Source organism: Pongo pygmaeus, chromosome X (assembly GCF_028885625.2).
Source record: "Pongo pygmaeus isolate AG05252 chromosome X, NHGRI_mPonPyg2-v2.0_pri, whole genome shotgun sequence".
NCBI classification, from domain to species: domain Eukaryota; kingdom Metazoa; phylum Chordata; class Mammalia; order Primates; family Hominidae; genus Pongo; species Pongo pygmaeus.
The window spans coordinates 1,849,130-1,864,549 of record NC_072396.2 but is presented as its reverse complement, the minus strand read 5'-3'; the positions used below and the strand labels follow the sequence as shown (position 1 = coordinate 1,864,549).

Genomic DNA, 15,420 nt, shown 5'->3' with positions numbered 1-15,420 from the left:
GTGGGTCAGGAATCTGGGCAGGTGTAACTGCGTTCTCTCTTCTGGGTCTCACTAGGCTACAATCAAAGTGTCATCTGGCCTGAGGTCCTCTCTGGAGCTGAGGATCTTTGAAATTCACATGGTTATATGCAGAATCCAATTCCTGGAAGCTGCAGATCTGGGGATCTGAGTATCTTGCTGGCTTTTGGCCAGGGGCTGCTGTCAGCTCCTAGAGAGGCCATGCCCAGGTTCTGGCCCCAAGGCGCTCTCACAAAATATCAGCTCACGTCACAGGTCCCACACAGACTCAAGGGAAGGGGACTACAAGGATGTGACTCATTGATCTCCCTACAGTATGATCTCCTTATTGTACCCTACTGACATGTCCAATTCAGTGTTACTTCCTGGACGGGCGCGGTGGCTCATGCCTGTAATCCCCAGCACTTTGGGAGGCCGAGGTGGGCGGATCACCTGAGTTCAAGAGTTCGAGACCAGCCTGGCCAACGTGGTGAAACATTGTCTCTACTAAAAAAAAAAAAAAATATATATATATATATATACACAAAAATTAGCTGGGCGTGGTGGCATGTGCCTATAATCCCAGCTACCTGGGAGGCTGAGGCAGGAGAATCACTGGAACCCAGGAAGCAGAGGCTGCAGTGAGCTGAGATCATGCCACAGCACTCCAGCCTGGTCAACAGAGCGAGACTCCATCTCAAAAAGAGCAGAAAAAAAAAAGTGTTACTTCCTAGATGAAATTGACTTTGACCTGTTTAGAAATTTTCTTAGTCTCTGAAATAGGTTGGAAGATAACCAACTATTTTTTGTTGTTGTCCTTTTCCAGTGGAATTTTTATACTGTGACTTGGCTTCCATGACGTCCATCCGGCAGTTTGTGCAGAAGTTCAAGGTGAAGAAGATTCCTCTCCATGTCCTGATCAACAATGGTGAGTCCTGGTGAAAATGCTGCAAGCCAGGGGTTAATTTGAATGCAAACAGGAACTCTAGCTTTCATGGGAGAGAACTGTCTCAGCAAAACAGGATATCCATGGAAATTATTGAACATACCTGCTATTTCTAGTCACTGCTTCATTTCACAGATAGCTTTGGAAGAGCATCATTCTTGTTAGCATGTTACTTTGAAATAATGGTAAACGCGATAACATGTTGTATGGAGTTGACATGTTGACTTGTCCACTTGGACTAAAGTGTATTAGGCACATGCTAAGGGTTGGGGTTTTCCCAAATGTTATCTTACAGAACCATCACCACATTTCCCTGAGTCATTATTTGGGCACTAGAAGCTCCTTACCATTTATCTCTTGATTTTACCCCCTGTTCAACATTCTCACCCAGACAGGTGCAGTCAATATCTCCCCCTCCCCATCTTCAATCTGCCCATCTGCCAATCTTCAACACAAACCACCCTTGATCTTGAGCCCTTCTTTGAGCCACACTGAGCTCTTAAAGTCATTGCAACACTTACTGTTGACCTTGAGCCATTCTTTGAGCCATGCTGAGCTCTTAAGGTCATTGCAACACTTAATGTTTCTCCTCATAATACTGATACCCATTACCCTCATCCCCTGCTACAGTCCATTTTATTTTTTTATAAAAGTTAACCTGAACCCTCCACACTGAGGAGGTACAGTTATTGACATCTCCAAACTAAGTAAATACATAGAACTAAAGCTCTCAGAAATACACCAAAAAACATGTGTGCTAGTAGAATTTAACACATCACTTTCACTTTCACAGATGGAGACCAAATGGAAATTCAGAGAGGAAATAAATAGTGACATTAATACAGTGGATAGAACAGACGTACGTCAAACAGTGAGCCCATAGAGACAGCACATTCCCTTCAAATACATGAAATATTTATCAAGTATTGACACTTCAGATGGCAGACAAAAAAATCAGCAAAAGAGTCTTGTGATTACCCAATGTAATTACTCCATTACCCACCTAGACCATTAAAGATTCTTAATTCTGCAAAACCCCTTGTGCTATCTAACATACCATTTTCATAAATTCTGGAGATTAGGATATGGACATGTCTGTAAGGAGGGAGAAAGCATTATTCTTTGTACTAAAGTTGTAATACCTGTCTGTTTCCAGCTGCCAAGATGTGGTAGCTTCCATCTAATTTTTTTTCTTTTTGTCTCGATGTGTTTCATGTTTTTCTATAACATTAATGGGATTGGAGGATAGGAAAGTGGATGAAATATCCACGCTTCCCCCTCAACCCACTTGTTTAATTGGAAATTATTATGCTAGAGTTTAAAGGAGAAGCATGGGATATAAAACTATACATAGAGTGTGACGCCAATTTATGCATAAAAATTTGTACAGACATAGCTATGATGTGTGAGTGCATATGTATTTGTATATGTATTTGATGTATGATGTATATGTATTTATGCATAAAAATATGTGCAGACATAGCTGTGTTGTGTGAGTGCCACTCAAATAGCTACAGACAACACCATTTCCATGTAGTTAGCCTGGTAAGAAACATCGTATTATCAATGCTAGTGGCTCTTGTTGGAAGGTCCGGAATGATTTTAACTTTCTGTGTCTTCTTTGGAGATGAATAACATTTTTCATATTTGCCATCCTGGTGAGATCTGAAGCTTCTATGCAGGAATAAATGATTTCCCAGTCAACAACCATTTGGAATCTTCTGTCTCAGCACTGGGTGTGGACTTCCTTTGCTGAAGACCCATCAGTATTATAAGTGATTAGAATTATAGCATTATAAGTCGCCAAATGTGGAGACCACTTAGAGGCACTGTGGAGATCCTATACAACCCAACGTCTCGTTTCCTCATTCTGTGTAACACCCTTACTCCTTAGTAATGGGAGCACTTTATCACAGAGCAGTTGGAGATGGAAATGCGTACATGACATGGTGCCCTTTCACAAAGACACACAAAACAGAACTGTCTGTCCTCTTAGGACTTTTGTGCAACTACTTCCATCCATTTGGTATGGGCTTGCATCCACCAGTAAGCAGAAAAAATTACGAATCTCAGGCCAGACGCGGTGGCTCACCCCTGTAATCCCAGCACTTTGGGAGGCTGAGGTGGGCGGATCACCTGAGGTCACAAGTTTGAGACCAGCTTGACCGATATGGTGAAACCCTGTCTCTACTAAAAATACAAATATTAGCCAGGCGTGGTGGCAGGCATCTGTAGTCCCAGTTACTCGGGAGGCTGAGGCAGGAGAATCACTTGAACCTGGGAGGTGGAGGCTGCAGTGAGCCGAGACCACACCATTGCACTCCAGCCTGGGCAACAGAGCAAGACTGTTTAAAAAAAAAAAATTAGGAATCTCAGATATATGTTTCTCCAGCAGAATCTTACTCTGTTCTGGGGGGAACAGAATTTTACTGAGCAATGTGTATATGAACCACATCTGTGACTGTGGATACAGGCTAACACCAGTTGACACAGGCTCACCGGTGTATACTCCATCACTCAACCACCACGTTTACCTTTTGAAATGGCTATCGCGTTCCTAGGATTCTCCTCTGTTCCTTTTCTCAACAGATTTTAAACAAGGCACACAGGGCTCTCAGAAACAAAAAAAAATATTCTGGAAACTGGGAGAGGGTTGAATTTGAATCAAAAGGGTCTTGTTGTTGGATTATCTCTGTACCCTATCTCTTCTGTGGAAAATCTCATGCACATATTGTGTTTACTTCTTCCTAGACTTATCTAGATCTTTCTTCCATGCTAAGACCTTTTACCTTCGCTCAATGCCTCAGAGGCACCTCAAGCCAGTAAGTCCAGTGTGAAATTCCTGAGTCTATGGCTGACACTGGTTCTAGAGGAGAGTATTTCCTTCCCCAGTTTTTAGAAGACTGTCAGCATTTCTTCACCCATGGCCTCCAACCCGGCCTTAAAGCCAGCAATGATAGTGGCTCACGCCTGTAACCTCAGCACTTTGGGAGGCCGAGGCAGGTGGATTACGTGAGGTCAGGAGTTCGAGACCAATCTGGACAACATAGTGAAACCCCATCTCTACTAAAAATACAAAATTAGCTGGGCATGGTGGCGCATGCCTGTAATCCCAGCTACTTGGGAGGCTGAGGCAGGAGTATTGCTTGAACCCAGGAGGCAGAGGTTGCAGTAAGCCGAGATCATGCCATTGCACTCCAGACTGGGCAACAAGAGCAAAACTCCATCTCAAAACAACAACAAAAACAACAACAAAGCCAGCAATGAGACACCTTTGAATCTCTTTCTTGTTCTCTCTCTCTCTCCCTCCCTCTCTTCCTTTCTCTTCCCTTCTCTCTCTCATCTTGCCTTCTCTTTTTTTATCTCCTTCACTTACTCTTGCTCTTGTGCCTGCCTTGTAGAAGGACCATTGTGATTATTTGGGGCCCACCAGGATCATCCCAGATAATCACCTCATCTCAAGATCTTCCACTGATTCACATCTACAAAGGCCCTTTTGCCGTGAAAGTCACATTTTCATGTGTTCCAGAGATGAGGACATGGACATTTTTTCATGTTTTGAGTTATTACTCTTCCAAATTGGGAATAGGTTGTGGGCATCTCTGGGGCTGTTATTCTGTCGACCACATGAGGATTAGGCTGTGGACATCTTTGGAGCCATTATTCTGTCTACCACATGGGATTAGGATGTGGGCATCTTTGGGGCCATTATTCTGTTTCCCACATGAGGTTTAGAATGTGAACATCTTTGGGGCCATTACTCTATCTACCACATGGCAATTAGCATATGGACATCTTCGGGGCCATTGTTCTGCTTCCACATGGGGATTGGGATATGGACATCTTCGGGGCCATTATTCTGTGTACCACATGGGGATTGGGATGTGGACGTCTTCGGGGCCATTGTTCTGCTTCCACATGGGGATTGGGATGTGGACGTCTTCGGGGCCATTATTCTGTGTACCACATGGGGATTGGGATGTGGACATCTTCGGGGCCATTATTCTGTGTACCACATGGGGATTGGGATGTGGACGTCTTCGGGGCCATTATTCTGTGTACCACATGGGGATTCGGATGTGGACGTCTTCGGGGCCATGATTCTGTGTACCACATGGGGATTCGGATGTGGACGTCTTCGGGGCCATGATTCTGTGTACCACATGGGGATTGGGATGTGGACATCTTCGGGGCCATTATTCTGTGTACCACATGGGGATTGGGATGTGGACGTCTTCGGGGCCATGATTCTGTGTACCACATGGGGATTGGGATGTGGACGTCTTCGGGGCCATTATTCTGTGTACCACATGGGGATTGGGATGTGGACGTCTTCGGGGCCATTATTCTGTGTACCACATGGGGATTGGGATGTGGACGTCTTCGGGGCCATTATTCTGTGTACCACATGGGGATTGGGATGTGGGCGTCTTCGGGGCCATGATTCTGTGTACCACATGGGGATTGGGATGTGGACGTCTTCGGGGCCATGATTCTGTGTACCACATGGGGATTGGGATGTGGGCGTCTTCGGGGCCATGATTCTGTGTACCACATGGGGATTGGGATGTGGACGTCTTCGGGGCCATGATTCTGTGTACCACATGGGGATTGGGATGTGGACGTCTTCGGGGCCATGATTCTGTGTACCACATGGGGATTGGGATGTGGACGTCTTCGGGGCCATTATTCTGTGTACCACATGGGGATTGGGATGTGGACGTCTTCGGGGCCATTATTCTGTGTACCACATGGGGATTGGGATGTGGACGTCTTCGGGGCCATTATTCTGTGTACCACATGGGGATTGGGATGTGGACGTCTTCGGGGCCATTGTTCTGCTTCCACATGGGGATTGGGATGTGGACGTCTTCGGGGCCATTATTCTGTGTACCACATGGGGATTGGGATGTGGACATCTTCGGGGCCATTATTCTGTGTACCACATGGGGATTGGGATGTGGACGTCTTCGGGGCCATTATTCTGTGTACCACATGGGGATTGGGATGTGGACGTCTTCGGGGCCATTGTTCTGTGTACCACATGGGGATTGGGATGTGGACGTCTTCGGGGCCATTATTCTGTGTACCACATGGGGATTGGGATGTGGACATCTTCGGGGCCATTGTTCTGCTTCCACATGGGGATTCGGATATGGACGTCTTCGGGGCCATTATTCTGTGTACCACATGGGGATTGGGATGTGGACGTCTTCGGGGCCATTATTCTGTGTACCACATGGGGATTGGGATGTGGACATCTTCGGGGCCATTGTTCTGTGTACCACATGGGGATTCGGATGTGGACGTCTTCAGGGCCATTATTCTGTGTACCACATGGGGATTGGGATGTGGACGTCTTCGGGGCCATTATTCTGTGTACCACATGGGGATTGGGATGTGGACGTCTTCGGGGCCATTATTCTGTGTACCACATGGGGATTGGGATGTGGACGTCTTCGGGGCCATTATTCTGTGTACCACATGGGGATTGGGATGTGGACATCTTCGGGGCCATTATTTTGTCTTCCACATGGGGATTAGGATGTGGACATCTTTGGGGCCATGATTCTGTCTGCCACATGGGGATTACAATGTGGGCATTTTTGGGGTCATGATTCTGTCTCCTACATGAATAATGTGGACCTGAACATCTTGAGTTGTGCATTATTTAGCCCGCCATACCTACCTACTCTGCCCTTCACGTACTTCACTTGCAGGAAAAATAAAATAATAAACAAGGTTCTTGACCTCATGGAAATCATACTCTAGCAAAGGAAGCAAACATTGGATTAATAATCATTCTGTGAAATGTCCTGCCTTAGAAAACACACCTCTTGCAATATGACAACACAGTCGTGTAAAGTACAGAGAAGATTGCACCCCAAGTCACACGCCTCCCTGGAATTCCCCAGCCTGTGCTACTCAGAACACCATTTCCAGGAGGTGATAATGAGAATCCATTTGTTACAAGATGATGGCTTGAAATAACACTTTGCGCTTTCTTCCTTTTATCTTTTTGTTCTACATCTTTCAGGAGGTTGCTCAGGCTGTGGCTTTCCTGGACTCCCTGTAGGTTTTTGTGGCTGACTAAGGTTCATTTTGTCCCTGGGGTCACTGTTGAGAAGAGCTCAGTTGCAGAGGGTCTGGATTTTTTTTTTCCTCTGTGGGTTCAGACAGAAGCTTCTAGAAAAGAGCTGGAGACTTCACTTTTGGAGGCTGTGTTGAATACCCATTGCGCACTCTTCGCAAGAAGACAGAAATGCAGAGAGGCAGTCTCTTGTTGACAAATCCTCTTGGTTCTCTTGGAAATGCAACAGAACCATGGAGCTTCGTGAACCCCATGTGCTTGGAAAGGGGCCTCCTGAGGTACCCAGGGTGGATGGAAAGCTGCAGGGGTAAGTGCTCCTCAAGCCAGAAGTAGCCCGATGGCACAGTCTGTGCTGAGAATGGATGCATCACCAGCTCTTGTGCTGGAGGCTTGAGCCAGATGAACCTTGATTTAGAGAGGAAGTAAAGCATTTTTCGCCTGGGTTTGTGCATCAGAATTCATCTTCATGGTGTGCAAATGACGAGGCTGGATTCTATACAGTCAGCACTACTGAGAATGGATTCAGCACAAGCCCGTGTGCCGGAGGCCTGGGTCCGATGTACCTGAATTTAGGAAAGAAGCAAAGTATTTTTCTCATTTATTGCATGCCTTAGTTTGTGCATCAGAATTCATCTTCGTGGTGTGCAAATGAGGAGGCTGGATTCTACACAGTCAGCGCTGAGAATGGGTTCATCACCAGCCCGTGTGTGAAGTTTGGGCCAGATGTACCTTGACTTAGAGAAGAAATCAAGGATTTTTCTCATTGGTTTGTGCATCAGAATTCTTCTTCGTTGTGTGCAAATGAGATTGCTGGATTGTATGTTTGGGATATTGCTGGTGTCAACTTACGTGAATAGAGTTTCCATTTACAGGCAGCCTCAGGGAAGGACTCCAGTGGTGGTACTTTTAGTGTCTAAGAGGCTAGTAGGGGGTCTGCAGACCCCTAAACCAGGGCTGTCCAACCCCCAGGTCATAGTACCAGTCCATGGCCTGTTAGGACACTGGCCACACAGCAGAAGATGAGTGGCAAGTGAACAAGCAAAGCTTCATCTGTATTTACAGCCACTCCCCATTGTTCACACGACTGCCTGAGCTCTGCCTCCTGTCAGATCAGCAGCAGCATTAGATTCTCATAGGAGCACAAACCCTACTGTGAACTGTGCATGTGAGGGACTTAGGTTGTGCACTCCTTATGAAAAGCTAAAGCCTGATGATCTGTGCATGCGAGGGATCTAGGTTGTGTGCTCCTTATGAGAATCTAATTCCTGATGATCTGTCACTGTCTCCCATCACTCCCAGATGGGACTGTCTAGTCACAGGAAAACAACCTCAGGGCTCCCACTGATTCTATATGATGGTGACTTGTAGAATTATTTCATCATATAGTACAATGTAATAATAATACAAATAAAGTGTACAATAAATGTCATGCCCCTGAATCATCCCAAAACCATCCCCACATTCCACATCCACCATCTCTCTTCAGAAAATTGTCGTTCACAAAAGTGGTCCCTGGTGCCAAAAAGGTTGGGGACTGCTGCCCTAAACTATTTCCCCAGAGCCTTCCCTCCAAAACTGCTGCTAGTCAACCACGTGCCTCAAGTCTCATGGAAAACAGCCCCAGCTGAGCTCAGCAAGGGTGACTTCCAAAGCAAGAAGGAGCTACACTTTGTGCTTTCCTTTTTTTATTCTTAGAGCAATCAAGGTTTTGCAAACATTAAATACTTCAGACATAGAATATTTTTTCATTTGCTATTGGGTTGAAAATAGAACCCAACTGCCTCTGTCTGGCTGCTGTGGGAAGCTCAGAGGCAACGTGATGATTTATCAAGCACAAGAATAAATCAACAATAGACCTCCTGCAGAGCCACTATTTATGGTTTATTCACTTCAAAATTGTATTTATCTAGCTTCCCATCCCCATGTCTGAAAATTGATAGATTTTTAATAACTGCAGAGGATTTATAGATTTATCCTTGTCAGACATCTTCCCATAACTCTAATGGATGAATTTCTTAGTGAGACAAAGAATTACTAAGCATTATTTTTCCTACCACCAAAGAAATACATCCATGATACAGGGTGACCCTGAAAAATAACAATGATTCTTCCCTGGCCAGAGCCCTAAAGACTCTGTTTTTTTGGTACAGTTCTTCATTCATTCAAATTCATTCATTCACTTGAATGAATTCAAATGAGTGAATTTGAATGAATGAAAGAATGCAAATGAATGAATGAATTCAGAGGAATGAATGGATGCAAATGAATGAATTCAAAGGAATGAACAAATGAATTCAAATGAATGAATTCTAATGAATGAATGAATTCAAATGAATGAACAAATGAATTCAAAGGAATGAATTCAAAGGAATGAATGAATGAATTCAAATGAGGGAATTGGAATGAATTCAAGTGAATGAATAAATTCAAATGAAGGAATGAATTCAATGAATGAACAAATGAAGTCAAAGGAACGAATGAATTCAAAGGAATGAATAAATTCAAAGGAATGAATGAATGAATTCAAATGAATGAGTGAATTCAAAGGAATGAATGAATTCAAAGGAATGAGTGAATTCAAAGGAATGAGTGAATTCAAAGGAATGAACGAATTCAAAGGAATGAATGAATTCAAATGAGTGAATTTAAACGAATAAATTCAAATGAATGAATGAATTCAAAGGAACAAGTGAATTCAAAGGAAGGAATGAATTCAAATGATGCAAATGAATGAATGAAATCAAATGAATGAATGAATTCTAATGAGTTCATTCAAATGAGCAAATGGGCACAGGGCACCTAGAAGACCCATGAGAGTTAAGGAAGATTCATTCAGGGGAAGCCCAGGTGTGCAGTTTTGCATCGACAGAAGACTGAGGTGCAATGGAGCCGGTCCTCACTGAGGACTCACTTTTTGGTGGACAGACACCTGAGCAGCCATCTCCTGTCTTTGTGGGCGCCTGGCATTTTCTATGTGAATCAGGCTCCACAGTCATCTGGTCTCCCTCCTGGGAAGACGGAAAGTGTTGCATCACGGCTCATGCATTTGTCAGAGGGTCCTTGAGTCTGCACAGGTGTAGACCATTTATTCTGCGTGCCTTCTGTTTGCTTCTTTTCCAGAGCTTCTCTCCTGTGGATAGAGTAGCTTTCTGTTCTGTAGTGGTTTCCCCTGCCTCTCCCAATGGCACCTCCTCTGAACAGGAGGCATTTGGATGTTCTTTTAGTGTTGGTGTTGGCAGCAGCATGGGATGTGGTCTGCTGTGACTCTGCGGCAGGCTGTTCCCTGCCAGAGAAGGCTGGATGTTCAGGGCGTCGGTCCCATAGCCTCCCTGGACTGGCTCCATCCTTCCCACCGCCCTCCCCAGATTCTAGGAAGTGGGTTGAGAAGCAGTGGTTTTTCAGTTACTCAAATGCTTTTCTCCTCTCTCTCTCTCTGTAACTCTCTGTCTCTCTCTCTCCTCCTTCTCCCACTGTCTCTCTGTTATTCTCTCTGTCATTCTCTCTTTCCACCTCTTCACTGTCTCAGTTTTCGTCTCCCTTTTGCTTTTTCTCTCTGTCTCTTTCTCTCTCTTTCCTCAATCCACCCCTGTCCCCGCTTCTATTTTGCTCTTGACCTCTCTTGTCCCTCTCCCTCCCCCTCCCCTTCCCCCTCCCCCTCCCCCTCCCCCCTCCCCGTCCCCTCTCCCCCTCTTTCTCTCCCCCTCTCTTTCTCTCCCCCTCCCCCTCCCCCTCCCCCTCCCCCCTCCCCCCTCTCTTCCCCTCTCTCCTCTCTCCCCCTCTCCCCCCTCCCCCTCTCCCCCTCTCTCCCCCCTCCCCCCTCTCTCCCCCTCCCTCCCCCTCCCCTCTCCCCCCTCTCCCCCTCCCCTCTCCCCCCTCTCCCCCTCCCCTCTCCCCCCCTCCCCCCCCTCTCCCCCCTCTCCCCCCCACCCCCTCTCCCCCCTCTCCCCCCAACCCCTCTCCCCCTCTCCCCCCTCTCTCTCCCCCCCCCTCCCCCTCTCTCTCCCCCCCTCTCCCCCCCTCCCCCCGTCTCTCCCCCCCTCCCCCTCTCTCCCCCCCTCCCCCTCTCTCCCCCTTTCTCCCTCTCTCTCCCTCTCTCCCTCTCTCCCCCTTTCTCCCTCTCTCCCTCTCTCTCCCTCCCTTATTCTCTCTCTTCTCCCTTCTCTCTCTCGCTTCTCTCTCTCCCTTTCTCTCTCTCTTTCCCTCCATTCTTCTCTCTTCCCCTCCCTTCTTCTTTCTCCTCTCTTTCTTCTCTCCCTCTCTCCCCCTCCCCCTCCCCCTCTCCCCCTCCCCCTCTCTCCCTCCCTCCTCTCCCTCCCTCCTCTCCCCCTCCCCCTCCCTCCTCCCCCTCCCCCTCCCCCTCTCCCCCTCCCCCCTCCCCTCCCCCTCCCCCCTCCCCTCCCTCTCCCCCTCCCCTCCCCCTCCCTTTCTCCCATTCTCTCTCCTTTTCTCCCATTCTCTCTCCTTTTCTCCCATTCTCTCTTTTCTCCCATTCTCTCTCCGTCTCTCCCTCCTTTTCCCTTCTCTCCCTCCCCTTTCTTCTCTCTCTCCCTTTCTGTTTTCCTCTCTCACACCCTCCCTCTTCTCCTTCTATCTCCTTTCTCTTCCTGTCTCTCCCCCTTGTCTCTCTATCTCCTTTGTCTTTCTCTCTCTCCCCCTTCGTCTTCCTCTCTCTCCCCCTTCGTCTTCCTCTCTCTCCCCCTTCGTCTTCCTCTCTCTCCCCCTTCGTCTTCCTCTCTCTCCCCCTTCTCTCTCTTTCCTCCTTTCCCCTGTCTCTCCTCCTCTCTCCTTTTGCCTTCCTTCTCTCCCCCTTTCTCTCTCTTTCTGTCTGTCTCTCTTTCTCTGTCTCTCCATTTCCTCCCTCTCCTTCTCTCTCCCTCTCTTGTTTGCCCTCCCTCCCTCTCCCTGTTCCTTCTCCATCTCTCTTTCTCTTTCTCCCTATTTTCTCCCTCGCCTTCTCTCTCCCTCGCCTTCTCTCTCCCTCTCCTTCTCTCTCCCTCTCCTCCTCTCTCCCTCTCCTCCTCTCTCCCTCTCCTCCTCTCTCCCTCTCTCTCCCTGTTCCTTCTCCGTCTCTCTTTCTCTGTCTCTCTTTCTCCCTATTTCCTCCCTCTCCTTCTCTCTTCCTTTCTTCTTTGCCCTCCCTCTCTCTCTCTGACTGCCCTTTCATCCCCACCACTCTCCTTTCTCTGGAGTTCTCCGCTTGGAGAGCGGTTAACTCTCCCTTCTCCTCCCCTGTTCAGGATACACCTCACCTGCGTTCACTGCTTGAGGCACAACATGTGGTTGTGACCCTGAGCGTCCACTCCCCAGGAAAATGCCATTAGGTGCACAGACCAATGAACGATAATTTTATTGTGTATTTTCCACCTTTGAATTGGCAGATCAACGAATGATAATTTTACTGTGTATTTTCCACCTTTCAATTGGCCGATCAATGAATGATAATTTTACTGTGTATTTTCCACTGTTCAATTGGCAGATCAATGAACGATAGTTCTATTGTGTATTCTCCACCTTTGAATTAGTGAAGAGAGTTGGCGAAGAGACAGATTCCATGAATGCTCCTCATGTGGATGGCACCCAATACACTGACATGGCCACAGGGTTTTTTTATTCCTTAGAAAAATCACAATGAAACATCGGTATATTTGCTGATGATTAAAACTTGTGCACCAGAATCTCAGAAGTCACCACAAAAGAATGTATCCATGTAGCCCAGAACCACTGGTTTCCCAAAAATTATTGAAATTTTAAGAAACAGGCCGAGCGCGATGGCTCACGCCTGTAATCCCAGCACTTTGGGAGGCCGATGTGGATGGATCATGAGGTCAGTCAGGAGTTCGAGACCATCCTGGCCAACACGGTGAAATCCCGTCTGTATTAAAAATACAAAAATTAGCTGGGCGTAGTGGCCTACACCTGTAATCCCAGCTACTCAGGAGGTTGAGGGAGGAGAATTGCTGGAACCCAGGAGGCGGAGGCGGAGGCGGCAGTGAGCCGAGATTGTGCCACTGCACTCCAGCCTAGCGACAGAGCGAGACTCCATCTCAAAAATAAAATTAAATTAAAATTTAAAAAAAGAGGCAAATTATTATTTTATTTTATGTATTTACTTTTTGAGACAGAGCCTTGCTGTGTCGCCCAGGCTGGAGTGCAGTGGCACAACCTCTTCTCACTGCAACCTCCGCCTCCCGGAAAAAAACAGGCAAATTAAATCTATGGTAATGGAAATTGGAATTGTAAGTTATCTTAGAAGAATGTGATAATTAATTTTGGATCAAAAAAGGGCTTACGGGGTGCAGATGTGGGAGGCAGTTACCTGAGAGGGGAGAGTGCACTTTTTTTTTTTTTTTTTTTTTTTGAAATGCAGTCTCACTGTTGTTGGCTGGGGCTGGAGTGCAGTGGCATGATCTTGGCTCACTGCAACCTCTGCCTCCCAGGTTCCAGAAATTCTCCTGCCTCAGCCTCCCAAGTAGCTGCGATTACAGGTGCCTGCCACCACACCCAGCTATTTTTTTTTTTTTGTATTTTTAGTAGAGATGGGGTTTCACCAAGTTGGCCAGGCTGGTCTCAAACTCCTGACCTCAGGTCATCTGCCTGCCTCGGCCTCCCAGAGTGCTGGGATTACAGGTGTGAGTCACCGTGCCCAGCCCTGTGCACCTTTTTTATACGTTCCTTTGATTTAAAAGAAAAAAATAACTTGACAACAATAAATAAATAAAATTTTATTGATCCTGAAAAAAACATGATTATAGAAAATTTAAAACACATACAAAAGCTTACAGGCATTTGAATTTGCCATCGATTGTCTAACTAGTACTCAATTCTGCATGTCTGACTTCCGTCGATCCCTCCTCTGGGGTACCATCATCTCTTCCTAGGCCACGATAATGGCCTCCTAACAGGCATCTCAGGCACCCATCCAATCTCTCTACCTGGCACCAATCTGGTCTTTCAATGCTCTGCTTACATAGGAAGAGGAAAATTAATACCTAAAGCCATTGGCAAAGAACTCAACAACAAAACAATTTCTCCTTCAGCATGTGTCAGGCTTTCGTTCTGTAAACATCAGCGTTTCAGGTGTGTTTGCTGCCTAGAAACATCTCCGTGACACTGTGGTTTAAAATACGGGTGCGTGGCTGGGCGTGGTGGCTCACACCTGGGATCCCAGCACTTTGGGAGGCTGAGGCGGGCAGATCACTTGGGGTCAGGAGTTCGAGACCAGACTGGTCAACATGACAAAACCCCATGTCTACTAAAAATAAAAATAAAATAAAATAAAAAAAGATTAGCCGGGTGTTGTGGCGCACACCTGTAATCCCAGCTACTTGGGAGGCTGAGGCAGGAGAATCACTTGAACTTGGGAGGCGGAGGTTGCAGTGAGCCGAGATCAACCCATTGCACTCCAGCCTGGGCAACAGAGTGAGACTCCATCTCAAAAAAAATGAAATAAAAAATACGGACACACTGCACTCCAGCTTGGTTGACAGAGCGAGACTCTGTCTCCAAAAAAATAATGATATTAGTAGGGCTGGGTGCCCTACTAGGGCTGGCTCACACCTGTAGTCCTAGCACTTTGGGAGGCCAAGGCGGGAGGATCAGTTGAGATTAGGAGTTCAAGAGCAGCCTGGCCAACATGGTGAAACCCCGTCTCTACTAAAAATACAAAAAATAGCTGGGCATCAGGGTAGGTGCCTGTAATCCCATGTACTCGGGAGGCTGAGGCAGGATAATCGCTTGAACCCAGGAGGCAGAGGTTGCAGTGAGCCGACATCACAACACTGCACTCCAGTCTGGGTGACAGAGCAAGAGTTTACCTCAAAGTAATAATAATAATAATAATAATAAAATAGGAATAAATGTAATTACTCTCAGTAGCTCACTAACAATGACTTATCAGCATCCAGGGCCCCTGCACGTGGCTGGTGCATTCACCACGGTGCAGGAATTCGCACGCAGCTTCCCCACCAGGCGAGTCCCGAGCATGGCTCGGATTCATCTGGAGCACAGGTCACCTGCCTGCACAGAAGCACTGTCCCCTGTGCTCTTGCGAAAGATACCTTCCCCAACGATGCTGTTGTCACCAGGAATTTGCTCAGAGCTGCAAGCCATTATCCTAAGAGAACGAGCACAGAGACAGAAAACCAAATACTGTGTGTTCTGACTCTTACCTGGAAGGTACACAGCGGGTACTCATGGACACAAAGATGGAAAGAGCAGAAATTCTTGACTGCTAGAAGGTAGGGGGAGGGAGGCAGGGGATGAAAAACCACCTGTTGGGTACCGTGGCCATTTCTCGGGTGACAGGTTCACTCACAGCCCCACCCTCAGTCTCTAATGTGTATTCTTCTATTCCATATGCCCCTTCGATGCCAGAAGCATCCCCAGA

General features: G+C 46.9%; 1 protein-coding gene across 1 annotated transcript in view; it reads left to right on the top strand.

The window, feature by feature from the left end:
- The window catches only part of DHRSX (dehydrogenase/reductase X-linked), a 275,434-nt gene that overhangs the window by 207,563 nt on the left and 52,451 nt on the right, over window positions 1-15,420 (top strand). Inside the window, exon 4 of the mRNA XM_054471345.2 lies at window positions 824-925. Coding sequence (XP_054327320.1) covers window positions 824-925 — 102 coding nt within the window. The remainder of the gene's footprint in view (window positions 1-823; window positions 926-15,420) is intronic.